Below are 27,508 nucleotides of genomic sequence, written 5' to 3' on the forward strand. Positions count from 1 at the left end.
ACTAAGGACAAAGAGAGAGAGAGAGAAGATAGTGAGAAGAGTGATAGAAAGAGAGAGGTGAAAACTAAGGACAAAGAGAGAGAGAGAGAGAGAGAGAGAGAGAGAGAAAAGATAGTGAGAAGAGTGATAGAAAGAGAGAGGTGAAAACTAAGGACAAAGAGAGAGAGAGAGAGAGAAGATAGTGAGAAGAGTGATAGAAAGAGAGAGGTGAAAACTAAGGACAAAGAGAGAGAGAGAGAGAAGATAGTGAGAAGAGTGATAGAAAGAGAGAGGTGAAAACTAAGGACAAAGAGAGAGAGAGAGAAAAGATAGTGAGAAGAGTGATAGAAAGAGAGAGGTGAAAACTAAGGACAAAGAGAGAGAGAGAGAGAAGATAGTGAGAAGAGTGATAGAAAGCGAGAGGTGTAAGCTAAGGACAGAGAGAGAGAGAGAGAAGATAGTGAGAAGAAGAGAGATAGAAAGAAAGAGGTGTAAACTAAGGACAAAGAGAGAGAGAGAGAAGATAGTGAGAAGAAGAGAGATAGAAAGAGAGAGGTGCAGAGAAAGGAGGGGAGATTTATAAGCTGCGCGGCAATTGACAAAGCGAGAGAGATGAGACAAATGGGAGGCAGCGCGGCTTTTACGTTCTTAAAGAGCTGGGAATGAATTGAAGTGTTGGATGTATTCTCTTCAATCGGGAAGGAGTCAACTCAGCAAACGACGTTATCCGCATTAAGACGTTTCCATTTTCGCCGTTGTTAAGACCGGAAGAATAACATCTTTCGTTGTCCTGTTTCCTCGCTGATCGATGAACGTTCAAACTTCGGATCCTTAGATGAATGATGAATGATGAATGTTGGTTTAACTTTGAGCTTGTTCAAACAGGACTCTACTTTGCTTCAGAGAAGTTTTAAGGAATTGAAGAAGGCTCTTTTTTTTTCTTTCCGCAGACACCCATTTTGCTTATTTGAAGATACGATGAAGAGCGGTGAGTTGTATGTTCTTCCTGATGATAAAGATCAAGAATTCTTACAGAAGAAGATTTGACATGGTTCAAGAACAAAGGGTGATGTATCAAGGAAGGTGAGAATCAGTCATCAGGATTTCTTCTCTTTACCTCCTTTTTTTGATGAAGTGGGGTGCTCACTATATGGGTTTAAATATCTTATATACACACGCTGTCGGACAAAGGGCATGCCCTGTTCACCACATATCTTTTGGTTTTATGGGGATCAGTCATAAATGAATAATGATAAACAACAACTAGGCTTAAGTTTCTTGAAAAAAGTTTTTAACAGATCTCTATGTTTTAATTTTAAGTTTTTGGGCAAGGAAAACAACCATCTAAACTATCATAGTATTGTTTCTTAAGGCTTTATTATGTGAAGCAAGTATTAAAAATGTGATTACTCCAGATTCCCTGTATAATTATAAAACTTTTTAATCAAAATTCTTCAGTCATCTTTTTCCTCTGATACATGTTTTACGTTGGAAAATGTTGGTTTCCTACCTGTGGGAAGTCCTATAAACATATCCTTTGACGAGCTTCTCTATACTATGATCCCTAAGAGAAGTCCAAGATTCCATTTGCAGTCAGAAACTAAGCAGATGAATATTTTCTTACTAATGGCCTTCTAATATGTTGATTCACTATGTCAATGATTGTCTATTGACATTGACGTTGATGTTGATGTCATGTTGATGTTAACTATGATGCGACTTTTAGAACAGATGTATTGGTGGCATTGGCGATAATGCAGACACACATTGATGTTGACATCTGACAATGTCAATGTCAAAATTCACTATCAACATCAATTGGACTTCTCAAAACCTAATGGTCTACTCTATCTTCTGATTGTTTCTGTTATACTATATATTCTATCTAAAATTTTGCTAAATACATCATCACTCATGTAGAAAAATCTGACAAAACCATAGTTTCATTCATTTTAATGCCTTAAAATAGTGAACTAATAAATAATTTATTAGTAATATTTTAAAATGTTTCTCAAAAAAAATAGGGATACTTAAGGCTCAATGTTAAGTAATAACATGTCCATAGAGATTAAACCCCAAAGTTTGTCAGCCTTTTTTCCACAAGTTGCTTGTATATGTCATTAAATGTCCTGCTCTTTCTCTCAAGAAACCATTTGGATGGGGTTTTAAACATTAAGTATGGAGTTATTACTTATGCAAAGTGCATTAGAAAGTATATTTTGTGATGCACCCTTGAATTCTCGTACATGATTAGTGCTAAATATCTTAGCATTTACTTAATTATATCTTACAACATCTTGTTTCCATAGTTGAAATAATATATTGAGTAAATATGACATAAAATCAATGCTAAGTATATTAATATACTTTTTAGAGCAATCCCTGAGCGTTTCATGGTTATCTATGTAAGATCAATAGGTTGCGAATCCATTTTTAATACATTCTTGATGAGTGATCAAGCAAGAATAAAATATTCATAATTATAAAGTTTTTCCCATTATGAGTTACTTCAGTTAGATGTGAGATAAATTAAATAAAGATAGTTTATTTATGCATTGCATAATAGTGTTATATCGCCCAACAATTTTATTTAGTAATTTCATTGTTCGTGTATTCTAATTTTATCTCTCAAGAAGCATATCAATACCCATATGTCAGGAATTGAGTGGCTAATAAGGGACTGATCACTTTTTTATAAGAGGAGACAGGTCACAGAAGGTGATGTAATGAAATCCATAGTCAAGGAAGTGAATATCATAGAAGAGCTCTCTGATGATATTTTAACACACCAGTACTTACTAGGATGAGAGATTAGAGTTTGACAATTCACCATACCCGAAGTCATACTAGAACCTTCCAGTGGATGAGGTGTGACACATACACAATTATGATGATGGTAAAAGCTTCCTAGATAGAGTAGATATATTCATAAATTAGATGTAATTGATAGAACAGTTGGGAGAAATCAATGGAAGATTACTGATTTTAAGTCCGTAAAACTAGGCTTACCACAATGGATATCAGGAGTAAGAAAATCTGAAACCAAAATAGTACTTGAGGGGCAAGTTAAGATAGAGGAGCTATGGGGAACTTCATTGGCAGATTTCCCTCGATACAAATTGGTAAACAAAAAGGGCTACAAGATGTAACAATTTAATTTTCATGTAAAAAAATTGGAAACATTGACTATTAATAAGGAACCTAGAAAGAAATATATAAGTACACTAAAGTGATTATTAACTTGTAAAACTCTTTGGTTTGGTCATATTGTGAACTGCTTTATCATGAGTGTGATTCCAAAATGATACACCAACCAAAGAATTAATAACTCACTTTAAAAACTTCAATTGTATCTTTGGGAAGAGTTAAAAATACAACATCTAGAAGTATATAGACTATTTTAATGGTATTTTTATCCATCAAAAGAAATCTATCCAGAGATGCACACAAATTAGAAAGCAATGCTTAGAATGCCAAAGTACATTAACATTCTCTTGAAATACATGTATATCTTTTTACTTGCGAGGCGTAAAGTTCATGGGACATTTTCCTCCATCTAATAGGTACGAGTACCTACACAACCAAAAAAATTTCACCTCAAAGGGGGTTAGAACAAATTCTTATATAAACGCCTGAAATTTTGTGATCCAATTCATTATCCATCTATACTTGCTAACTATGGATTTTTACTGGTGATAGTCAGTGTTAGAAAGTCATACTTCAATAAAAAAATTGGCATTGCTAAATAAATACCAGGTTCACCATAGGATAATAAGTTATATTGCCTAAAAGAGAAGGTTTCAAGCCAAGATCTGTAACCAATAGATAGAAATTATGAGGAAACCCATTCAACATTAATAGATAGAAATAAGGTCTGAAAAAAAAATTTGGCGACTCATGGTCACAAATACTAGTAAGACATATATGTGTCTCAATGAGACATAGTAAAAAGAACTTGCTTCTTTCACAGAGAGCTAAAAAATAAGGTGTATGAGGCTGGCCGTAGTTATAAAAGTGAAACGCTTTCCATGATAGATTTTGTCACATATTTCTAACTTTGAACTATTATGCACAATTTGTTATTTTTTACTAGTCTATAAGTATGTTGTTCACGACTAATGAAATTCGTAGGTCCTCATTAACTCCAAATTTAATGAAGTTAGTACTGTTTTAAGAATCTAAAATGTAATGTTTAATATTGGACTAAATACAATTTTCTCTCACCGTTCAAAAGTATTATCTTTGCAAGTAGAATACTTTTTAATAAGATATATAATGTATTTAAATATTTAATTCTCGTTAATATTCTATTTTAGGTTTTTAGACAACATGCCAATAAACTCTTCGAAATTAATTCTAATAATAAGGATGGACAATCTCTTAGTCTGTCCTCAAAAAAGTTTTTTCTCCATTTAATTTTAATTAATTAATCAGTCTCATTTTGAAAATTGAAATTCGACTTGAAAATTCTAGTAGATCATTGAATATGTGAAAAATGTATGCTGAGAGATGTATCAGTTACGTGAAACTATTTTATAGATTCATCGATTACCTTTATAATATAACTTAGATTTTATTAAAATGTTTTCAGACCGTAATTATATTTTAATTTTTTACTAAATTCCGGTAACACAGTACAAGATTGATAATTTTGAATTAAAATTGAGTACTCAAATAGTTATTTTTAACTAACTTACATAATGTAAATTATTCAAATCAGTTTGCATTTCATCATGTATAATTATTGCCTTCGTAATTATCTTGATTTAATTCAAAATTATGTGTTTCAAAATTTTAAAGAAAGCACAAACATTAATGTAAACTTGCTGATAACATTTTGCATCATACAACTATTTGTACTTTAATATTATTTTTGTATCTATTCACAATAATGTCTAAAATAATCAATCAATATATAATTATTGTTCAAATGAGAAATTAGTAATCTCACTAGATAGGATTATTGGGTAAACTCAGACAACCAAAGACCAAACTTGCCAAAACAAGTTCATGTGAGGTTTGCTCTATCTGTTTATCTATTTATAAAGTTCAGATAGAACTAACACGAAAATTAAAGAAACAATAAACTATAGTTTTTCAGACGGCAATGCTTGCTTTGATGGAAAATGAGAAAAAATTAATGATGCTCAAATGAAACGTAATATTTAAATTATTTTGTGATGTATCCATGGAAAAATGAAGGCTTCTTTGAAATTTGTATGAATTCAAGAACAATATGAGTTGATTTTTTCTGAACCCTGTACATGTATTAACCACTTAACTTTAAATTACCCATAACATTAGTTCAAACAAGATAATCGGTGGTGAAATTTTATTTGGAACTCAAATGAAAGGTGATTACTAGTTCCTTCTTATGAAAACACCTCCCAATACTTTGTTGAAACCAAAATACCTCGTATTCTTTGATGCATAACAGAGGCATGAATTTAAACAAGACATATTATAAATTTTATAAACCCAGAAAATTGGAATCATCCAGAAAATGATATCTAAATACCTGCAACTTTACTTCTCAATTTTATTTAGAGCTCAATGAAAGAAGGTGATGGCCAGCTTCTTCTGATGAGAAAGTCTTCTTCTTTGATTTATAAAATAGAAATTTGTTAAAATGAGAATTTATACAATTCTTATAAACTCAGAAACAGTAATTTATCAAGCAAAAGTTCAAAATCATTATCAATTTATTTTCATCTTTATTTGGAACTCAAATTAAAAGTGAACACTGAATTTCAAAACACTTATTCTTCTCATTTCATGCATTGCAGAGAAAAAAAGATTAAAACTTTTTTGCTGAAACCCGCAGGAACTCAAGAAAGTCGAAGCGATTTCAACGCAGAAATCTCCAACTTCAACCCAGATATCTCAACAAACAGAGTACAAAATACCCATCTTCTTCTGATGCATAGCAGAGAAAACAATCGATGAAATCGACAAGAACCCAAGAACAAAACGAAGTCGGCGAGCTCAGTTCAAATCTCTACTCCACCATCCTGCGATCATGCCTCAAGAACAGCGATGCGCTCTCTGGAGCGGCAGAATCAGCCGGGAGATCAGTCCATGCCGCGGCGATCAAATCCCGATCACAAAGCGCTTACCTGATGAACAATCTCATCAACTTATATTCCCGTTCTTCGTCTCCTGCCGATGCCCACCGCCTCTTCTCCGATATGCCCATCAAGAACATCTTCTCTTGGAACACTCTCCTCTCCGCAGAAATAAGACGAGCAGGATTACAATATGCACTCAACCTGTTCGAGAAAATGCCCATAAGAGATTCTGTCTCTTGGACTATCATCATATCTGGGTATAGCAGAGCTGGCTGCCTCAGAGAAGCTTCCAGAACCTTCTCGAACATGATCAGAGATCGAATTTCCCCCTCGGAGTTCACCTTCACTAACTTGCTCTCGTGCTGCGCCGCCGCCGGGTCGTCGTCGTCGTCGTCGTCGCTGCCGTCGTCTCGGGGGAGGAAAGTCCACTCCTTTGTCGTCAAACTGGGCATGGCCGGCTGCGTGGCGGTGGCCAATTCTCTTGTCAACATGTACTACAAGTGCGGCGACGCGGCGGCGGCGACGACGGTGTTCGAGAGAATGACTGTGAGGAGCGTCTCCTCCTGGAACGCCATGATCACGTTGCACGCGCAGACGGGTCGGCTCGACGTGGCGAGATCTCTGTTTTCTGAGATGGTGGAGAGGAGTGTGGTCTCATGGAATGCTATAATTGCAGGGTGTAATCAGAATGGATGTGATGAAGAGGCCATTGATTTCTTCAGACTGATGCTCAAAGACCCTTCATCAGTCAGGCCTGATAACTTCACTTTGACCAGTGTTCTCTCCTCTTGTGGAAATCTTGATCTTATAAATCTGGGCAGGCAAGTCCACACCATGATCATCAGATCTTTGGAGAAAGGATGTGGGCAGCTGGAGAATTCTCTCATCTCCATGTATGCCAAGTGTGGGAAGGTCAAGGTTGCTCGTAGACTTGTTGGGAGGAGCTCAGAATCGGGGCACGACGTCGGCGTCGTGGCGTTTACGTCGCTTGTCGAAGGGTACAGCAAGGCCGGGGATCTGGAGCCGGCAAGGGAGGTATTCGACCGCATGGATCAGCCTGATGTGATCGCCTGGACGGCCATGATCGTCGGGTACACGCAGAACGGGTGCAATTCTGATGCCATCAGTCTCTTCCGGCTGATGCTACGAGACGGGCCGAGGCCAAACAACTACACTCTGGCTGCCATGCTGAGCGTGTGCGCCAGCTTGGCATCCATGGACCATGGGAAGCAGCTCCATGCCAGGGCCATCAGATGGGGCGAGTTCGAATCGGTCTCGGTGAGTAATGCCCTCATCATGATGTACTCCAAGTCTGGCGCCATCTCATTGACTAAGAGGGTCTTTGAACAGATCTGCTGGAGCAGAGAAACAGTTTCTTGGACTTCCATGATAGTAGCTCTGGCACAGCATGGATTGGGAGATGAAGCAGTCATCTTATTCGACCGGATGATTAATTATGGGATAAAGCCTGATCATATAACCTTTGTTGGGGTGTTCTCTGCATGCACTCATGTTGGGTTAGTGGAACAAGGCAAGAGATACTTCATGCAGATGCAGGATAAGTACAAGATCACACCCACTGACAGTCATTATGCATGCATGATAGATATGTTTGCGCGTGCCGGGTTGTTGAATGAAGCCCAAGATTTCATTGAGAGGATGCCTGTCCAGCCTGATGATATAGCCTGGGGATCTCTTCTCTCTGCCTGTAAGGTGCATAGAAATCCTAATTTAGCAAAGATTGCTGCAGATAGGCTGTTAGCCATTAATCCTGAGAACAGCGGCGCTTACTCTGCTCTTGCAAATGTTTATTCCACTTGTGGGAGGTGGGAAGACGCGGCTGGCGTGTGGAAATCGATGAGGGACCAGAGAGTGAAGAAGCTTCAAGGGTTCAGCTGGGTTCATATCAAGAACAAGGCCCACGTCTTCGGCGCCGATGATGGGCTGCATCCAGAAAGAAAAGCAATATATGAGATGGCTGCAAAAATATGGAAGGAAATTAAGAAAGCCGGGTTTGTCCCGGATGTTGATTCTGTCTTGCATGATATAGATGATGAGTTGAAGGAACAGTTGCTCAGCAGGCACAGTGAGAAACTTGCGATTGCTTACGGGTTGATGCGTACCCCGGAGAAAACAACATTAAGGATAATGAAGAATCTTAGGGTTTGTAATGACTGCCACTCTGCCATCAAATTCATCTCAAAGATTTCAGGGAGGGAGATTATTGTCAGGGATGCGACTCGTTTCCATCATTTCTTAGATGGATCTTGCTCCTGCAAAGATTACTGGTGATGGTTGATTATCAATCATTCTTTTTTTCTGAGCTATGGTTTGTGACATAAAGATCATCGGAGATTAATACATGGGCCACCAGGTTGTAATTTCTTTCAGGTGAATCAATGATCATGACAATAATTTTATTCAATTGACCATTCTTGAGTCCCTAACCTCACCACTACGACTTGGTTTTCTTCCTTTACCATAATAAACCAGCAATGTATTTTCTCACACAAAATTGAAACATTTTCACGAAATAGCAATATTGATTTTATTTTGGTTCTTTGATTTTATGCAGCTCTATCAAAAATACCACACGTGGTGCAGAAACTGTAAATTGATTTTTTTCCTTTGGTACAATGATCCGAAGGATTTGGTAGTTAAGGGATTTTTGCACCCGATAGGTAAGGAATTGCATTTTTTTAGTTAATTTTCCTTTTTTTCCTCAGTTAATCGTGTTTTAATATGATATTGCAGATCAGTGAACTTTAGCTGTATGCTAAACGGTTCAGAGCATCCACCAGAAGACTTGGTACCGTCACAAAAATGTTACCTGTGCTCTCTCTCTCCCTCTCTTTCTCTCTCTTTATCTGTCTCTCTCTCTCCCTCTCTGTCTGTCTCCTCTCCCTCTCTCTCTCTCTCTCTGTTTGTTGTCCCTCTCTCTCTCTCTCTCTCCCCTCTCCCTCTCTCTCTCTCTCTTTCTCCCACCCTCTCCGTCTCCCTCCCACTGTTTCTCTCTCTCTTCTCCCTCTCCCCCTCTCTGTTTCTCTCTCTCCCACTCTCTCTTTCTCCCACCCTCTCCGTCTCCCTCCCACTGTTTCTCTCTCTCTTCTCCCTCTCCCCCTCTCTGTTTCTCTCTCTCCCACTCTCTCTTTCTCTCTCCCTCTCTCTGTTTATCTCTCTCTCTCCCTCTCTGTTTATCTCTCTTCTCCCTCTCCCTCTCTTTGTTTCTCTCTCTCGCACTCTCTCTCTCTTCTCCCTCTCTCTGTTTCTCTCTCTCTCCCTCTTTCTCTCTCTCTGTTTCTCTCTCTCTCCCTCTTCTCCCACTCCCTCTTTCTTTCTCTCTCTCTCTCCCTCTTCTCCCCCTCCCTCTTTCTTTCTCTCTCTCTCTCTCCCTCTTCTCCCACTCCCTCTTTCTCTCTCTTCTCCCACTCCCTCTTTCTCTCTCTCCCTCTTTCTCTCTCTCTCCCTCTTCTCCCACTCCCTGTTTCTCTCTCTCTTCTCCCACTCCCTCTTTCTCTCTCTCTTCTCCCACTTCCTCTTTCTCTCTCTTCTCCCACTCCCTCTCTTTTTCTCTCTCTCCCTCTCTTTCTCTCTCTCTTCCTCTGTTTCTCTCTCTCTTCTTAAGTTAAAATTAGTCAACTATGAATGAGTAAAACTAGCCAATTCTTATTCTGCTCAAGTTAAAATTCAAAGAAATTGTCTAAAGTGTGTTCCATCTAAATGGAGAAAGAAGAGAAAGTAAGCTTCTACTTGTCCAAATAGAACCCTCGAATTCTTCCCCATCTGCCAACCAGGAGAAATCTAGACCGTTCAATTCCTGAAAACAGCATCCCCCATCTTTTGATCACAAGAAATCCAGACCGTTCATTCCAAACCCCAAATGAGAGAGAGAGAGAGACATGTCATAAAAACCTAGAGTAACATAAAACCAGATGGATTAATTCAGTAACGATCATCATACCCTGATGGGCGCATCCCTCTACCGCCCGGCCTATCGTAGGGCCCAGATCTCTCCTTGAAGCTGCCGCTGCCGCTGCCGCCGCCGCCGCCTCCGCCTCGACTCGGGCGGCCGCCATAAGAACCAGGTCGGTCTCTGTAACCACCACCACCGCTGACCTGGCCGCCGCCGTCTCTCTCATACGCCCTGCTCTTCCCGTAACCGCCATAATCCGGTGCTCCATACCGGTCACTCGCATAATAATCCCTCCCGCCGCCGCCGCCAGCACCGCCACCACCATATCTGTCACGGTCCGCATAACGGTCCCCGCCGTCGTACCGGTCTTCGTAACGGTCAGAGCCTCCGTAGCGATCAGAACCGCTGTATCGATCGGAACCTCCGTATCTATCTTCCCTGTAACCGCCGCGGCCGCCGCCCCCGCCGCTGCCGAACCTCGGCCGAGAAGAGAATCGATCGCCGCCCCCGCCACCGCCACGGTAACCGCCTCGGCCGCCGCCGCCGCCGTTGGCCGAGTTCAGCTTGGGTTCGGCCCGGTTGACGGAAATGGCGCGGCCGCCGAGCTCGCGCCCATGCATCTCACTGATTGCGCCATCCATCGCCCTTTGATCTGCGAATGTGACAAAGCCGAACCCCCGAGATCGGCCCGTGTCTCTGTCCAGCATCACCTAATAAATAGGCCAACTCCCAGGTTATGGTGAAATGCAATTTCAGTCTTCTGTAAAATATTAGCTATGAATTGATGAAGGGATTCTGTAATTGCTGACTTGTAGAAATCGGTACAGCACAAATTGGAGATTTTAAAAAATGGGGATTTCAGATAATACTTCAAACGTCAAGTCCCATGATAAGCCCTACTTCAATAAAAGTAGATAATTAAAGGGATAGTCGGTATTTCTTAAAAGAATCAACGCTAAACATGGTGTTGATTCGTTGGAACAAGTAATAAGAAAATCAGAAACTGTAAAATACAAAAGAAGACGGTTTAAAGCATTTCAGCAAAGGTCAACGGAAAAGATATTGGTCAACTCCGGCGAGTAAAGTATTTTGTACAAAATGGTATGATTACACCCGACTTCTAAGCATAACTGAACATTATGCTGAGAAAAACTACTTTGAACATACTCTGATGTGGACGATGAATGGCATTTTCAGCAACAGAAAAGTTTAAGTTTGCACCAATCGAAAAGTTAATTTTACATTTCGAACATAATATCATAAATTTCTAAATCGAATTTTAAAAAATCGTTATCTAAAGGATTACTGAAGGAGATATAGTTCTTCATTTTCCAATATTATAAAAAGGACGAACAATTTCCAGCTAAATGTGAAGCGATGAACCAAACTATATTCCAACAATTAAAACACAATTCAACAAAAATTTGATTAAAATGCATATTAAAAAAGGATGAGACAGGACAAACTAATCCAATAAAAACAAGGTAAACGAATCCAATGAAAACACTTAATAACCCCAAGCTTTAAACCCGAGAATAGAAAGACCATACGCATCAGACTACCCGCCTCATATGGACCCAATTATAAGTAACCACATCGATTTTAACCACCCATCACACATAAACCACATAATAATAACCACAACAAGCATCATAGTAAACACATCATGCTACCGAAACAAAACAAACAGAGTGATACGAATAAACTAATTAGGTGCTTTTTTAGCATTTCATTGACTGAAAAAGCAGATTAATGACGGACGAGACATGCCTGGAGACATTACAATGTGTTGAACAATTCACATACACCAAAACTTACCGAAATGTTTTTTGAGCCCGGAAACTGAAATAGAACATGCACCATGAGCATCCAGAAGCCGGATTACGGTAAACCAAAAATTCCCGAGATTATTCATAATCGCCACAAATATGATCGTCCAGTGTTTCCTAATCATGACGGCTGTCATCATCAACGGCTACTACAAAGCTGGAACACACCGTTCTACAACCAGTGACGTAACCCAAATTTCCTCACATGAAAAGAGACCAGCCAAAATCATCGCTAATAGCTCAAGAAGGATCAGACATCTGATAAATTTGATCTCTGTCCGTAGCTCGTCTCGAAATAGACTAACACAAGTCCAAGGAAAAGATTCTAATTTGATTCCAACTGCTTCCTAAAGAATAATGCAGCACCCAGAGCGATGGATACTAAAGGATATCACAATCTTACGGTCAGAAATAGGCTTCATGAAAAAAACAGTGAAAACTAGGTTGAACTCTGCACATTTTCACCTAAACAAGAAACGATCACAAAACAGAAAACGTGACACAGCGATTGGAGAGCAGAATTCAGCCAGTGCGAGAGCCCCGAATCATCACATAAATTCAAACATAACTTAAAGCAGTCGAGTCACACTGTTTAGAAATATCTAGCGTCACCAAATCACACACCGCCTTTAATAATTCTCTGAGATTGCATCAAAACATGCTTTCCAATGTCAAGGGTGCGCTGCTCTAGTACAGGAAAAGACTAGCCAGCAAATGTGTTTAAGGATAAAATGCAGATTTGATTCCAACTTCTTTATAGATAATAATCCAGCACACAATGTAATGGATACTGAAGGATATCTCAATCTAACGGTCAGAAATAGGCTTAAGCACAAAACAAAAAAACCAAATTGAGCTCTTCACACTTCACAATAAACAAGAAAATATCAAAAAGAGAAGATGTGCCACCGCAATTGGAATGCAGAATTCAGCCGGTATGAGAGCTCTGAATGGTCACAAACAAATCCAACAAGAGTAGCAGTCACACTGGCTAGAAATATCTAACGTCACTGAATAAAACACACCCATTATTCTCGGAGATAGCATCAAACATGCTTTCCAAAGTCAAGGGCACGCCGTCTGAGTATCAGCAAACACTAGCCAGACAACTGTTTATCTGAACAAAACTAGCCAGATAACTTTGACCTTGACATATCCTCCATGGTGATCCACACCACGCAAGAAAATCCAAAATAAGAATCAGAATTTAACGCCAAAAAACTAAGGTCTTGACAAACTTTTAGGCAGAGCTCCTAAGAAAATATCATACTTCTCTACATTATACAAGGTTACAACACGCGGACTAGTGCACTAACTGAGCGAGCTGACATCAATAAAATGATTCTGCCCAACATCAAATCTATAATCCAAGCAGTTTATTTGAATGCATCGAGACATAATACACGTATGTCTTCTCTCACTCATCTACGAACCGAAGTGAAACGGGCAGTAAGGGTCATTATGGAGTTTCAATGTTTGGTGCACTGCCTTGCCAAGAGAGTAAATTTTCGGTCCACTAACAGTACAGATCAGCATTTCATCAGCAAAAATAGTCTGGTGGCCTCCGTTTTAAAAGGGCCTTAACCTTGCCAAAGGAGATGTGTCTACTTCAATTGTGGAAATAGTTGACAGAAAATCAATGTGTTTTGTTAAAGATCGCAAACTGAAGGATTCTGGAAGAGTACACAGTACAACTGCGAGAACCAAGAAATGATCTTGATCACAGAAGCTAATTTGTAAAATAAGACAAAAATTGCTCCGGCAGGAATTAGATTCTTCCTCTAGCAAATACAGAAGGTGAAACAAATCCTCGAATCTCGTATCCATGTTTCCCATCCTATATAGAACGCAACAACTTCTGTGAACTCTTCAACTGAATTGGGGCCAAGAATGGAACCCCTGACAGAAGTAATCAAGAGGTATGTTCATCAGACATTATAATCAGAGAAGACGGCATCACCCATTAGATCAATAGTAAATAATCAAACGGCTTCATCTCGCCACGGAACAAATTATGCTCAGGATCTTCCAGCTGAGTAAATATCAATCCGTCGAGCTCATCCCAAAGATACCCACAAAGCGGAATGAAAAAAAGAGAGAAAAACAAAAAATTGGTTAGATGTTGATAAAAAAGGTATTGCTTTCCACTAGTCCGTACGATAACGAGAAAGTGTAGCACGATGAAAAAAATGAAATTTTAGGATATTTTTCAAAATTAAAAATCAGAGGAACTAGAACTGATAAGTACGAATTTCTCAATCGGACAGTGAACACAAACAAATCAAAATACCACCAATTTTACCGATTAATGCATCGGAAGAAAACACCGTGGAACTAATAAGTTTTTCGATTAAAAAACAGAAAAACTACGCAAAAGAATCGTCCACGGTAGAGATTCTTACCTGCGCATCGATGACCTTTCCAAACCGGCTAAAAGCGTCTTCTAGGTCCCGATCCGTAGTTTCCCACGACAAACCACCAACAAATATCCGAACCTCGTCTTTGCTTCCCATATTTCTCGAAGATTGAACCGATCAACACTAGAAACGATCGAAAGAATTCGAAGAACAGCGCCGACGACGAGCAAAAATTAGGGTTCTTTTCTGCTCGATTAGAAATCTCTGCTGGGGCAGCACTTATTTATAGTCTTGACACCTCAATCCCCCTGATTCTAAACTCTTTCAAATAACACATTTGGCTATTGAGTACATGTTTATCACCTTTGCTTTTGCGTTCATGTCCAAAGATATTTTGGGTTTGATGACGATGGCCTATAATAGTTTAATTTTGTGAATTAATTGATCAGATGGATGACTAATTCTGTTGTAATATGAAATACGATAAAAATATTATCATATATTTTAAATCACGCGTACTGACAATACCACTTTATTAAATATTCGTAGATTGAAATCTCTTTTGAGATAGAACAGCAGGCCGCAAATATCATTTTAAAAAAAATGAGAGAAATCCTTGTCATTTGGCAAATCTTCCTTTTGAAGAGACACGCTGCGCATTAAAATCGAGAAATATGAAAATTCAAAAATAAATTTTGGCAGTTTGATTTTTAACAAATGAAAATTCAATGAGATGTGAAATGTGCGATTGGCTTGCATACCACATATGTTTTAACATTGTTCACGGTGTGTCAAATGGTTTTAGCATTGTATGATTGGGTTACATGTGTCCATTTTGTAAGCATAAACACCTTCTTTTAATATTTATGCATTACTGAAATGTATTTTAATGAAGCTACACTCCCCCACATGCCTCATCCCACGATTTCCTTGAAAAGTCATCTATAGTAGTAAGTCAATTCATTATAAATAGATGGGATCATCTCACTTATAATACTTTTTGGAGGGGAAATTTGGCTATTTTTTAGTTTGAGTTATTGCATAAAATTCATAATACATTCCTGATAAAACCTGGAGCACAACTTATTTCCATTGAGCAACCTTAGGATCCAAACATTATTCTACACTAAAATTCATTGATGTTGCCTAACCAGTTTGATCATAAATAGGTAAAATGCAAAGTTGGGGTGTTCTGGTTGATCATTTTATTACAAGCTCAAGATTACACAATGAGTAGTGTGATGAGTGGATGAGAGTGTTCACCTATTACTATTGAATCTGACCAATGTTGATATCATCACCACTAAACATTGACTAAAACATGTTGACTAAGTTATTTTGATGTCCTCTTTATTAATCAGATTTCTTCGTCCTTTTTCCAAGGTTATTCTCCTCGAGGATAGCCCAGTTCTTCACATTTATGCAATGCCAAAACTTACCCATAAGTCTCGCTTCGTTCCGTCAATTTCCAGTGTTTATCTGCCACAATTCGATCCATTATCATCCAATGCAACTACAGTGCCTTCCGAGGTATTTTAATTAGAATTAATTATTATTTCCCACTAAATTTCATAAGATTCCCAGATTATTCCATAGAATTTGGACATATTAGTTGTAGTAAGATTAATATTTTTACCTTCTTAGAACTGTTTTCCCAAAATTAAATTTGATTCCTTAAAAATCAAAGACCACAAAAAATATATAAATTAATTAAAATTTCACATTTTCAATACTTGCTCACTGGATTCAACCTTCTCGATATGACAAACAATGTAAAAGTAATATCACAATTCACTTTTTTTTTATGCCTATTCGTTTCATAAATTCAATTACAATTCATTTGATAATATATCTTAAAAAGAACACTTTTTTCCCAAAATACTGGCTAGCCGTAAAGGTGTAATCATCTGTGTTCTAGAGAAAAAAATGAAAAAAAAGGAAGATTTTTAAGCTGACTCTTGACATCGATAGTGATATAAAATTGACAGGCCTGAATGATCAAACTTTAAGTTATAGGTTTAGGTTTAAGTTATAGGCCTGAATGATTTTTAATCAGACACTAACTGATATTGAGCAAATTTCAAGTTGGGTTTAGGTTTTTGAAGGAAACCAAAACCTAAAACTGACAGTCTTTCCATACTAAGCTCAAGCAGGCATGGATCACCAAAATTATAGGTTTTCCTAAACTGATTTCTTATTAACTGAGACCTAACCTAATTTTAAGTTAAGTTTCGATTATAGTAAGAAACCAAACCAAAACTGAGACTGTCCTTCCCCACGAAGCTCAAACCAACATGGATGACAAAACTCTAAACTAACCAAATTTTCTCAAACAGATCAATAATTAGAGTGAACTAACCAAATTTTAAGTTAAGTTCAGGATTATGAAAGAAACCAAAACAGAATCGAAACCGTCTTTCCCTACTAATCTCAACCAGCTTCATGTTTTCCTTCTAATAATACTCTCTAGAATTGAAAAAATGCCTATGAAATGGAAAGGTAGAATTCATCATGATCTCCCTGTAAAAGAGAAAAAATAGGAAAAAGGGAAAATCTTACTGTTGGATCTCTGATCTCTCATCCGACTTCTTCTTCTCCTTCCTCGATGTTTCCGAAGCAGCTGCCTGTTCTAACTTCTTCTGCGCCCGGATGACGGCCCGCCGGGCACGGGGCCTCATTTCCCTGACGTTCCGAGGAGGCATCACGTACGATTCAAGCGGCCGATCCCCAAATGGGTGTTCACTCCCAGGAAAGATTCTCAGCTTCCTGTCCCGATCCTGTGATAAAAAAATGCATTAAAGAGCTCAATTTTTTTTTCTTTTTATATTTCATCGATGTTTCTTCAGCCCATTCATTTTCATCAGTCTCTAAATTTTATGATTCAAGAATTCATTCAGATGAAACTTATCCCTTTTCCAGCGGGATAAGTTAAAAATTAGAAAGTACACGAACAAACAAACAGTTCAATGAGTTCACTCCTCGGAAAAGAATGGAGAGATATTGAGGCATATGAAAGCCTCATTAGCACCTGGCTGATCTCTAAATTATGGTTTGATATCAACAACGATGATTTCTTTTTTGAAGAGACATCAACATCGATGTGACAAATCACTCATCTTCATCTTCAGCATCAACTATAGTGCAACGACAAATCATCCTCGTCATCCATCCAAGCCCAAACACAGATGATTTTTTTTTGAAAACATACCCAACCATGGATGATGATGATGATGACAATATTTTGATAGGGTCCCAATTAGAGTATACGAAAAGAGGAAACGATGTGGTATTCGAACAAAGGGTGTTATCAGGTGATAAGCACCACGGTTCCATGTGACCCAGGTGGTCCTGAGATGGCCACTAACTTCCAGTCTCGAACAAGAGTGGGACGAGGAATAAACAAAGCCTATAAATAGGTTTATTAATTTTGGCTGCTTGGTAATGCATTTTTCATGATCATATATATTATTTATTTTGGGTGGATCACCGATTTCAAGCAATCTTCCCTCTTTTTCTTTGAAAAAATAAGTCGGAGGAATCTTAGCAATCGGACTAATAAAGGTATCTTAGCAATCGGACTTCCTGGAGGGTGTTGAGATCTCTGGCGAGTAAAGCGGTAAGCGGCAAGAGGGCTGTCCAGAGGTGCTAGGACAGACCTCTTGCTGAGTAGAGTGAATCTCAACCGGGGTTGTAGGACATGAAGATCTGCAAGTCGATTTCCTTGTTTGTTAACCAGTTTGATATAGTTCAATCAGATTTATAGATGACGATGAAGATAATGAGTTTATCATCATTAATGGACTTGGGTTAAAAACGATGATGATTTGTCACCAACGGATGACGACGACGACCTTGTCATGTTCACAAACCCTCCCACAAGTCTTGAATTTATGAAGGAATAATTTTGTTTGAAAAAAATAATGAAGGAATAATGCCAGAAGTAAAAAATGCACATCCCTCGCAGAAGCAAATATACTCAAAAAGGTAAAATAAGCATCCTAATTTTTAATAGTCAAAATGATCGGAGGAGGTAAACTCACATCGCGTAGTTTATTTCTTGGAAGCATCCGCAAAACTGCTTTGCGGATGACTTCTGTCGGGTCCTTCTGTAGCTGGTCCTTCAAACTCCTCTCTTTAAGATGCCCAATATAACTTTTAACATTCAAAGATTAAAAGACGTCAAAAGAGGATATAAGAAATTATATCCTGCAGATAAAAGAAACTTTAGTGAAAAGACTTGCCCAGTGTGCCAGCGATAAAGCTTATCAGTTAACTTCCTTCCAGATACGCAAACATCCTTGGCATTGATTATGATACACATGTCCCCATCTTCACGGTACGGGGTGTATGTTGGCTTGTCCTTTCCTTGAACCACAGTAGCAATCTGCGATGCAAGTCTTCCAAGAATCTGGAAAACAATATTCATATAATTTCACAATAAGTTGGTAAAAACAAATTTCTTAACATTGGACAACTCGAAGAAAAGTTTTGTCGTGCTTAGACCTGGCCTTTTGCGTCAAAGACTCGCCATCTCAGACCATCCAGGTTGATTCTCCTCAGACCAGCGAGTGCCTTCTGAAGATTGTTATAAAAATAAAAAAAATAAAAAAACTTCAGTCGGCTGTTCTACGAGATAAAAGCAAAGGAAATCGAAAGTAGATGTATTGCATTTAACGGAATTGGATAATGCTGACAATTATTGTCGCAATAATTAATTCATTTTCCTATTTAATGACAAGAAATAGACTGGGGATATATTCAGGAATGTACATATAGTTTCAGAACAATATCGTTTCCTCTAGAGCTTCGGATTCAGTTAAACCGCGGACTTTGCCACTGTTGATAACTCATCGTGAAAAAATAAAATCCCATTCAGAGTATATTTGAATCCCATGTTGATAACTCAATCGCTTGTCTCATTTTGAGTATATTTGAATAGAATAACTTTTGCTCAGTGAGCAAGAATCAACCCCATTTTGAGTATATTTGAGGAAAGATATATCAGTTGGGACAAAATTTCTTCAATACGCGTTGCAGGCTGAGTACTTGAGAGATACTAAGAGGCCTGGGTTCTAAATACTTTCCATGTTGAATGCAAATTGCAACAGACAAAACAGACAAATTTGAACACGTGAATATCCTATCAAGTAGGAATGAAATACAGCCTTATGTAATGAAAAAGAAATCATCAAAATGCGTACTCAATCATAAGACCCTGAAAAAAAAGGTAGATATAATGTTTTCCTCCTGGAATAGACTTTGGCAAACTACTTTTGAAGAGAGAGACACACTAGCTCTCTGCAACACCATTATGTTCCAGTGCTTGCAACACAGTGACTTGAGTACTCTCTCTCCCTTTTGAAGGCATAGATGACATCATCTTACTCCAATTAATAGAAAATTACTATCAAAGATACATGAACCAAGTTCTTCAAATGGAAGGAAGCGCTTACTTTTAAATTACCCTTAAAAGGTTGAACTGCCGAGGAAGTTGCCATTCTCTTCGCTCTCCTCAATCCTTAGAAATCCAGTAAGCTGCTGTGATGGAGAATTTTAAAAGGTGGAGTCGTAATTTACTTTCCAACTGTCTGAATTCAAATTAGGACTATGAATATGATACTACGCTCATGGCTCCAGGATTATAGATACAACTCTGACATAAACTGAGGCGACTGAGCTAAAACAACTCTAGTGCGCTGATACCCACATTAACAAGACTCGACCATGAATGTTATATCAAATAAATTTTTATTTAGTTCAAAACTAGGAATGAAAATATGCCAAAGTAAGCATAGGTCCAGCAATCAAACGTCAGTCCAGCCATTAAACATTTCTTAAACTTAGGGTGCCAACGAGGTCTCTCCTCAGCCATTTCTCCTCATCACCAAGGAATTCAGGAATTGGAACGAACCACACTTCAAATGCTAAAAGAGAACTCATCATCGGAGAAACCCGTTGAACTCGTACTTCAATTACACAAGGCAGCGACTAAATAAATGAGACATACTACAACTTTAACAAGAAAAAAACAATCGCATCAAAAGTTCACTACTTCATCGCTTTCTTGTTCGTAGTTTGCTAATTCAAAACAGAAACGAAGTTTTGACGTCGCCGTCAGCTGAAATATCATAAATTTCCACATCATTCGAGCCGGTAAGACTATCAACATCTACATCAATAACATGAAGCCGGTGATATCATCAATATCTACATAATCAACAGCACACAGGTCCATTTTTCATTACATTTTTGATAAAATGCGATCGTCAAATTTGAGCTACTAAAACTCCATCGGATGGGAATGACGCCAAAATCGATGAAGATCATAACAGCAGATGAACATCAAAGAACGAGATCGAGATCGACTCACCACCTTCTCATGCACTTCATTTTCTCCCGCACTGATCAATATCTTTCTCTCTAGGGCAAATTTATAGCTTATTACTAACTGAGAGTTCTAGAATTTATATTTAGAATTTATGTTTAGACTTTATATAGAGTTCTAGAAAAATAGGTATAATTGGTGGTTGTTTCCTCATAAACCCTACAAAGTTGAAAAATAACCAATGGCTCTACAATTGCATAAATAAGAAGAAATAATGGGTTTCTATGAAGTTTCAATCTTCACATGAACCCTAGAAAAATGTAAATCACCTCTGAGACTTTAATTGCTTTAATATTGTGCAGCTGGTTTCAATGAAATGTTGATTGGTTGCTGTTTTAGCTTAAACCCTAATAATCTGAAATTGTATCTGACATTAATATTAAAGGTAACAGGCTTTGAGAATTTTAATTTGTATTGAGTTCCATTGAAATATATAAAGCCCAAAATTACTTACATCTCAGTTCTATAAATATTGTAAGGTAATAGGTTCCCATGAATTTTTAATTTCCAGTTATTTCCACAAAAACCCTAATAAGCTTAAATTACTTGTGCCATTGCAGTCACATAAATATTATAATGTAATGGGTTTCCAATAAATTAGTTGGTGATTATTGTCTAAAATTATATATGCCACTTTAGTTGCATAAATATTTCAGCATAATGGGCTTACATGAAATTTCTGTTATGAGATAGTAATTAGAGTTATCATACTAGACATGACACTTGTCCACACGCTAAGATGTGGATTGGGTGGGACCCATGTTATGTCTATATACATGGTTAAGGGAGGACCCAACTGAATCATGAAATGGTGTGTTCTACTTTCCAATGATGATAACGATCAGTCGCTATTAAGTGGTTGATCAAAATCACTGATAAAAAGAATCAACAATTGCAGTCACGGTGACAATGCTATGATAATTTCCTTATGATTTAGTTAATTTTAATTGTTAAGTTTTTCTTCAAATTTCAGAAAATTGTTGGAATAATTGATCTAAATTTCCTCGTGTGAATAAATGGATACTATTTGAAGTGGAAGACGGTGATGTAGTTATATAAATACCCCTCCTGTGTTTATACTGGTTTTAAAATATTTTTTGATTATATTTTTTTGATCTTAAAGTATTCTATAAAAATAGTAACAAATTAATATAAATGATACTATATCTCTTACCAACGTCTTCGTGAGAATGATTTTCAATGTTTGAATGAAGAGACCATGCTTTAGTTGTTGGGGATTCAATCTTTTACAGAGTTTGAGCCAATGCTTACTTTAGATTATGAAAACATATTTTCTAGTTCATTTTGAATATCAGTTCCAATGACTGTCTCCCCTTTAATATAAATTGCATACAACTCACAAATAAAGTTAACTTCATGTTAACTCTGTAATAATAAATTTCAGATTAATCACGACAATCCTCTTACAGTTGCTAATATGTTGAGTGGTTTTCAACATTTGAATGAACTGCCAAAGTCTAAATGGTTGTCCAACCCCGACACATTAAATTTAATTTTAGGAAAATTTTAATTATTTTTTAAGGGAAATGTGTGAAAGAGGCTTCGTCCATTCTTTAATGCATGTTGTCAGTTCCGAACATACTACTGAACAAGGAAAACTAATAAAAAGCGAAACATTGAATCCCGACCATAATATTATTTATTTGCATACGATTATATGGATCCCTGAAATCCCGTCTAAAACTATGTTTATTTTAAGGTGAAACGTTATCCGATAAATTCCATTTTCTTATATAAAATAGTTGGTATCAACTGTACTAATAAAATAGTTCTTATACAAAATTCATACAAAGAATTTTAAAATTTTTAATGCATTATGAAAAAAGGTTAATGATGCAGGATGACTAGATGTGACAGAGCTAGGTGATGGCGGGAACTGGATTCTAGGACAACTAGGGGTGATGGGATAAAACAGACCACAAATCACACGGTCGAGTACGAAAATTAAATCCGGTGAAAATACTGATGATGCAGCCCCTCTCCTCATCGAGGGCGGGAGTATTGTCTTACAACCACTGTGGTGATGCAAAGCACCAAAATCAATGACTTTGAATGGGCGATCGCTAGAAGATTCAAATGCCTATTCAATCTATTCGCTTGAAGATTCAAAATCCAAATCTAATCTGACGGATGTGGATGAACACTCGAAGAGTACTGGACGAAGAACACGGTACCAAAGAGTGTAGAAGTACCTCGGCATTCGATAGTGCGTGAAGAGGTTGTGGGAAATTCTCGACATGTCGTTGGCAGGACGATTGACGTGCGCTTCGATAGGGTGTCGCGGATCCAACTGCGCGGTCAGTTGGCAGGGGGTCAAGGGGGGAGTCGCCCCCTTGCGGGGTGCGGGCAGCGCCCCGACACCTAAACGGTATGCGCGACGACCAGTGGCTGCGAGGGCGTCCGGCTGCACGGCAGGCGCGCTCTAGCGGTCGGGGACTATGCGGGCACAGGTGGACGGGACGCGCAGGCACGGGCGGCCAGGGCGCAGGGCGAGGGTGGTGGTCAGTCAACGGGTGGGCGGTAGGAGTGGTCCTTCCTCTACGGCGGCGGCGACGACTGCAAGAGGCGGTAGCAGTGGTGGCTTGGGAGGGACCACTAGGGAAAACTTTCTTTTTTAGGAAGAAGACTTCAATTCAAAAGAAATTTCACTAAGTGTTTCTTACAACTTTGGCCTACATATAGGTCTTGGAGGAAAGAGAAAATACGAGAAATAAAATAAAATGTACGTCGTGTTATCGTGTCACGTCAACTGGCAGTTCTGAATCTGGCGTTGACGACGTGTCATGACACGGGACATGTCGTGTGTAAGTGGAGACACGTCTGATGCCGATGCATCTGATGCCGGTGCGTTGACTTGATCGTTATCACGACAGTTCTTCAGTTGATGTTGACGACGAGTCAGGATGCGGAGCATCTTGGTTGATGGTGGCGGTGCGTCCGAAGATGATGCATTGACATTGTCGCCACCATTTAATCCCCTTATGGTAAGAATGGTGCATTTGAGTTAACTCTAAGGGGTGCATGTCTTTCTTGATTATAAATACTGATATAGTTTAAAATAGTTTATTAGTAATTTAGAAATATATATACTTGATGTACTAGTATACCTCACTTGGCAGCCCTAGGGATAGGGACATATGTCTTTCCATGTAGGATAAAAATATGTGTGTCACACATTTAAACATGTAAAGACAAACTTTTCAATCTTGTAGAGTACCGACCTTGAAAATGGTCAATGTGAATCAGCCTTCGTCAACATAGAAAAAATTATTTGAGTATATAGTAATAGTGGGATTGGTCCCTTAGAGTTAACAAAGACAGCAGCATTAAAAAAAAATACTACCACAACATTTACAATTGCTTCTTACGTAATATTCGATGAGAATTCACCACACACTGACTTGCAAAGTCACCTCCACGGACCTTTATATTGTTGCGTCAAAACACTCATGGTTGATCGTGTAGCCAATCTTATAATGACCGAACAAGTGGCGTGGTTTCTTAGCTTAGGATGCACTAGATGTGCCCCTTTGTATCCATCGCCCAAAACATAATATCTAGAGACTGTAATACCATGTGGATATTATGTGGGCTTCAAGCTCATCACACTTCTATGTCTCGAATAAGTCTATTCAAACATATATTTATTCATTATCCTTCTCAAGTGAATTTTATTAAGAAGTCCTTGAATAAATGCACTGTCTAAATGAAAAGTGATGAGAACATTATATAATGACCACTAGACTTTAAATATGAATTAAAAATATTCATATTCAAAGGATACTCGATATGGACATCAAAATATCCCAATGGAATTGTATAATCTAATGGCACTCATATGATGAGTATGGTTGATCCTATATCCATTAGCGTGGGGACACTAAACATAGACAGTGGTGTTGGAAATATGTGGCATTTAAGTTACTCATGATGGCACAAGCCATCGAGGATCACCTTCGACGTCATCCGCGCCACACACTCACGACGTTGAAGACCGGGTGACCTTGCTCTGGTTATCTTTCCCGCTTTCGTCTATCTTTCTCTATCGTGTTTTGTTTCTTTTCCCGTTCTCATTCATATCGTTTTCGTCATGTTTTGTCGCGTCCGTGATGTTTTATTTGTCCACGTTTTGTCGTCAAGGGGGAGGGGCCGTCCTATGACCTTCTCCCCTTGACCATTCCCCTTTCCCTCTCTTTTCTTCCCCCTTAATTTCCCTTTGTTATGTGTTTTTTTATTTTGTTTTGTAATGGGGGAGCCTATTTATAAGGGCTCCCCAAAGGGACCCCGTTTGGCCCATAAGGGGCCCCTCCTTCCCCCCCTTATAACGGAAAAGGTGGACGCCCGAATTCCTTAGACCAGTTGGGTTTCATTCAGGCATTTTGTTGAACAGCTGGTCTCCCTTCCTCATGCGTGAGAAGTGAACAAGGGAAGGAAGAAGAAGAGAAGGAAGAGGAGAGAAGGAAGAAGAGAAGGAAAGGGGAGAGTAGGGAGAACGCCACCGTCGCCTGCCGCAACCGCCGCACTCCTCCCCCCCATCCTTGCACGCCGACCCCGCGCTCGCCCGCGGGTCACCTAGCTGTGCACCGCCGCCGCTGCCCGAAGGGCCTGCCGGCTGCGCCGCCCTGAGGCCGCCAGCCGCGCCCGAGGCCGCGGAACTGCCCAGACGTCGCCGCTCTTCGCGACCCGTCACCGCCCGCGACACCATGGTCCTGCCGTCGTTGTCGGGATCTAGAACGCGATCGACCCGTCGCCCGACCTGCAAACGGTCAACCTGATCAGTCCGAGCGACCGTCCGACCGTTCGGGCCAGTCGACCCGGCCGACACCGGTCGAGCCGATCGATCCGACCGGCTGAATCGACTGGTCCGAACGACCCGGCCGACCACACCAATCAGATCCGACCGAACCGGCCGGCCGAGCCGACCGGCCCGAACGACCCAACCGACCGAACCGACCGCACCAGCCAACCCGGTCGATCAAACTGCCCAGCCTGGGTGGCCTGTTAGACCGATTTGACTGATCCGGTCGTCCCACTTGCGGGCGCTGCCTGACCCGAGCTGCGCCGGCAAACCCATCCCCCGGTTCGCGTTGCCGACGCTACCGCCATCGACCTCTTGGATGACCGACCTTTTCAAGAAGCTCCGGCACCACCCGCTGCACGTCGAGCTGTCGTGACCTCTCCGGCACCCTTCACTCCACCTGCTCCGATACGCCTCTGACGAAGATGAAGTCCTGCACTACGAGCCACTGCCGACGAGGTACACCGTCCTCCCCCTCGCTCGTTTAGTTATTCTCTTGCAGTATATTTTTGTCCCGTCTCCACTGCTCTTGGGCTAGGTAGGTGAGAGAGGTTAAACGAGAGAAAACTACGTATTTGAGTGTCTTACCGGTACGGACGAGTACGTCCGTTAGGTGTGAGCCCAACGGATTGAGTCCGTTCGACCGTCGACGTCCTCGTCGCTCCGACGAGGTTCGAAAAGCCCCATCGCCATCATCCGGCGACTCCCGTCCAAGCTTAGAGCTCGGCGCCTCCCTTGAGTCGGAGCCTGCACGTACGACAGGTAGGGCATACATATTCACGTAGTTACATACCCGTTAGGATATCGTCGGACGACAACACCGCCGTATTCCGACACTTCATCCTTTATCGTCACTAAGCCATCAAACTCGGTGGCGACCGAACGATGTCCCTGAGGCCGTCCTGCATCAACTCACATATTTTACATCTAGTTCAATATGTTATAATGCATGAGTGATGCTTATAATTGATGTCCATGCATACACGAATGAGTAAGTAAATATGATGAGACCGTGATATGATAACCATCGCAATTAAACATGTGTTCTAAACATTCTTATTCGAAGAATACTCTATAGGGACATAAAAATATCTGGATATAATTGAACGGTCTTGTCCCACTGTTATCATGAATATGATTGATTATGTATACATTAGTACGGAGAAGACAACAATACATAATGGGCGCTCTTTAGCAGGAAGAGTCCGATGAGTTGATTTGTAGAAATAATTTACTAGTATTATACCAAACTATAAATCAAGTTGATTCAATTTATGATTTTTTAATTGACCCTCAGACCAAAGACACCAAAAACGTCTTCTAGATGGACGGTGCAATGTGACTACAACAAATTCATCTCCATTAAGGTGATTCCAAAATCTCCTATCTTGAGGTGCAACAAGAAGTCCATGACGGTGATTTTGCAGTCAAGATGGGATTGTCCACTCTCAATATTGGAGGATATTGGCCTAAGGAAGATGATATATTTAAATCCCTTTCTAGGACATTGGAAATATCGGAGAAGGTGTTCTCTAATGATTTCACCGTGCATCAATACAAATGTGAATAACCAATCAGAACTGATAGTTAATCATTCTTGAATTCATCAAAGAAACTCATGTGGATGATATACTATGGATACATGGTAAATAATGCCAGAAAAGGTTTCATGATAGAGTTTTTATACTCCTTTGTATCTTCTAGGGTATGAAGAGTATCTTTGCACCACAAGTTGGTAACATAACCAATCAGTTAGGTTAAATTAATAATTGATTAGCTAAGTACATGCTAAATAGTTAGTTGATTGTACCAGACTAATAAAGGTTATTGTGTCGTTGAAGTTATTATATAGACTGATACATGAGCCTATAGGGTCACACAAAATATATTTGGATGTTAGTGAAAATACATTAAGTTCAGGACATTTATAAATTGTTCCCAATGATGGAGACTTTTATGAAAATTTCCTCAAACAATATAAATATACGCCCATGTGAATCAGTTTTAATGCCTGCCTCTTTGTTCTCTTCCTCTTCCTTGAGTGATTCTTATAGAGAAAACTATATGGAAAGCTGATCAGATTTTTAGCTACACGGCTTGTGGAACGAAGATGAAATCAAGCAATTTGAATGTCACATGGATATGTAAGCGAAGCTGG

General features: G+C 39.3%; 3 protein-coding genes and 1 long non-coding RNA gene across 9 annotated transcripts; 2 read left to right on the forward strand and 2 right to left on the reverse strand.

The window, feature by feature from the left end:
• Nucleotides 1-5,768: 5,768 nt before the first annotated feature.
• LOC144712018 (pentatricopeptide (PPR) repeat-containing protein) lies at nucleotides 5,769-8,472 on the forward strand. 2 transcript variants are annotated; one of them, XM_078586194.1, is made up of 2 exons: nucleotides 5,769-7,325; nucleotides 7,398-8,367. In XM_078586194.1, the coding sequence occupies exons 1-2, from the start codon at nucleotides 5,922-5,924 to the stop codon at nucleotides 8,337-8,339; spliced, it is 2,346 nt and encodes a 781-aa protein (XP_078442320.1). In that variant the 5' UTR covers nucleotides 5,769-5,921; the 3' UTR covers nucleotides 8,340-8,367. The 2 variants fall into 2 exon arrangements, with proteins under 2 accessions (XP_078442320.1, XP_078442319.1); XM_078586193.1 differs by having other exon boundaries at nucleotides 5,769-8,472.
• Nucleotides 8,473-9,861: 1,389 nt separating this feature from the next.
• On the reverse strand, nucleotides 9,862-14,425 carry LOC144712020 (uncharacterized). Of its 2 annotated transcripts, none has more exons than XM_078586195.1 (2): nucleotides 14,192-14,425; nucleotides 9,862-10,670 (listed from the first exon to the last, which is right to left on the reverse strand). In XM_078586195.1, the coding sequence occupies exons 1-2, from the start codon at nucleotides 14,300-14,302 to the stop codon at nucleotides 9,990-9,992; spliced, it is 792 nt and encodes a 263-aa protein (XP_078442321.1). In that variant the 5' UTR covers nucleotides 14,303-14,425; the 3' UTR covers nucleotides 9,862-9,989. The 2 variants fall into 2 exon arrangements, with proteins under 2 accessions (XP_078442321.1, XP_078442322.1); XM_078586196.1 differs by lacking the exon at nucleotides 14,192-14,425 and adding an exon at nucleotides 11,779-14,185.
• Nucleotides 14,426-16,548: 2,123 nt separating this feature from the next.
• LOC144712356 (Ribosomal protein L13 family protein) lies at nucleotides 16,549-20,609 on the reverse strand. 4 transcript variants are annotated; one of them, XM_078586610.1, is made up of 6 exons: nucleotides 20,517-20,609; nucleotides 19,600-19,684; nucleotides 18,650-18,721; nucleotides 18,388-18,554; nucleotides 18,187-18,298; nucleotides 16,549-16,923 (listed from the first exon to the last, which is right to left on the reverse strand). In XM_078586610.1, exons 2-6 carry the CDS (start codon nucleotides 19,642-19,644, stop codon nucleotides 16,702-16,704), a joined length of 618 nt encoding a protein of 205 aa, XP_078442736.1. In that variant the 5' UTR covers nucleotides 19,645-19,684; nucleotides 20,517-20,609; the 3' UTR covers nucleotides 16,549-16,701. The 4 variants fall into 4 exon arrangements, with proteins under 4 accessions (XP_078442736.1, XP_078442737.1, XP_078442738.1 ...); XM_078586611.1 differs by having other exon boundaries at nucleotides 19,600-19,681; nucleotides 20,517-20,599; XM_078586612.1 differs by having other exon boundaries at nucleotides 19,600-19,681; nucleotides 20,520-20,586.
• A 4,287-nt stretch (nucleotides 20,610-24,896) lies between these two features.
• LOC144712049 (uncharacterized) lies at nucleotides 24,897-26,892 on the forward strand. Its single transcript, XR_013583717.1, has 2 exons — nucleotides 24,897-25,809; nucleotides 26,648-26,892. It is a non-coding gene; the product is annotated as an uncharacterized LOC144712049 (long non-coding RNA).
• The last annotated feature ends 616 nt before the right edge of the window (nucleotides 26,893-27,508 follow it).

Source organism: Wolffia australiana, chromosome 14, assembly GCF_029677425.1.
Source record: "Wolffia australiana isolate 7733 chromosome 14, ASM2967742v1".
Lineage (NCBI taxonomy): Eukaryota > Viridiplantae > Streptophyta > Magnoliopsida > Alismatales > Araceae > Wolffia > Wolffia australiana.

Bases quoted from the DNA above. Each gene is read 5' to 3' on its own strand.
- LOC144712018 (XM_078586193.1), top strand. From the start codon at position 5,922: ATGAAATCGACAAGAACCCAAGAACAAAACGAAGTCGGCGAGCTCAGT.
- LOC144712020 (XM_078586195.1), bottom strand. From the start codon at position 14,302: ATGGGAAGCAAAGACGAGGTTCGGATATTTGTTGGTGGTTTGTCGTGG. The intron at 10,671-14,191 runs GTAAGAATCTCT...CCTATTTATTAG, and splicing joins GAAAGGTCATCGATGCGCAG to GTGATGCTGGACAGAGACAC.
- LOC144712356 (XM_078586610.1), bottom strand. From the start codon at position 19,644: ATGGCAACTTCCTCGGCAGTTCAACCTTTTAAGGGTAATTTAAAA. The intron at 18,555-18,649 runs GTCTAAGCACGA...ATTGTTTTCCAG, and splicing joins TCTTTGACGCAAAAGGCCAG to ATTCTTGGAAGACTTGCATC. The intron at 18,299-18,387 runs GCAAGTCTTTTC...GAATGTTAAAAG, and splicing joins CTTTATCGCTGGCACACTGG to TTATATTGGGCATCTTAAAG.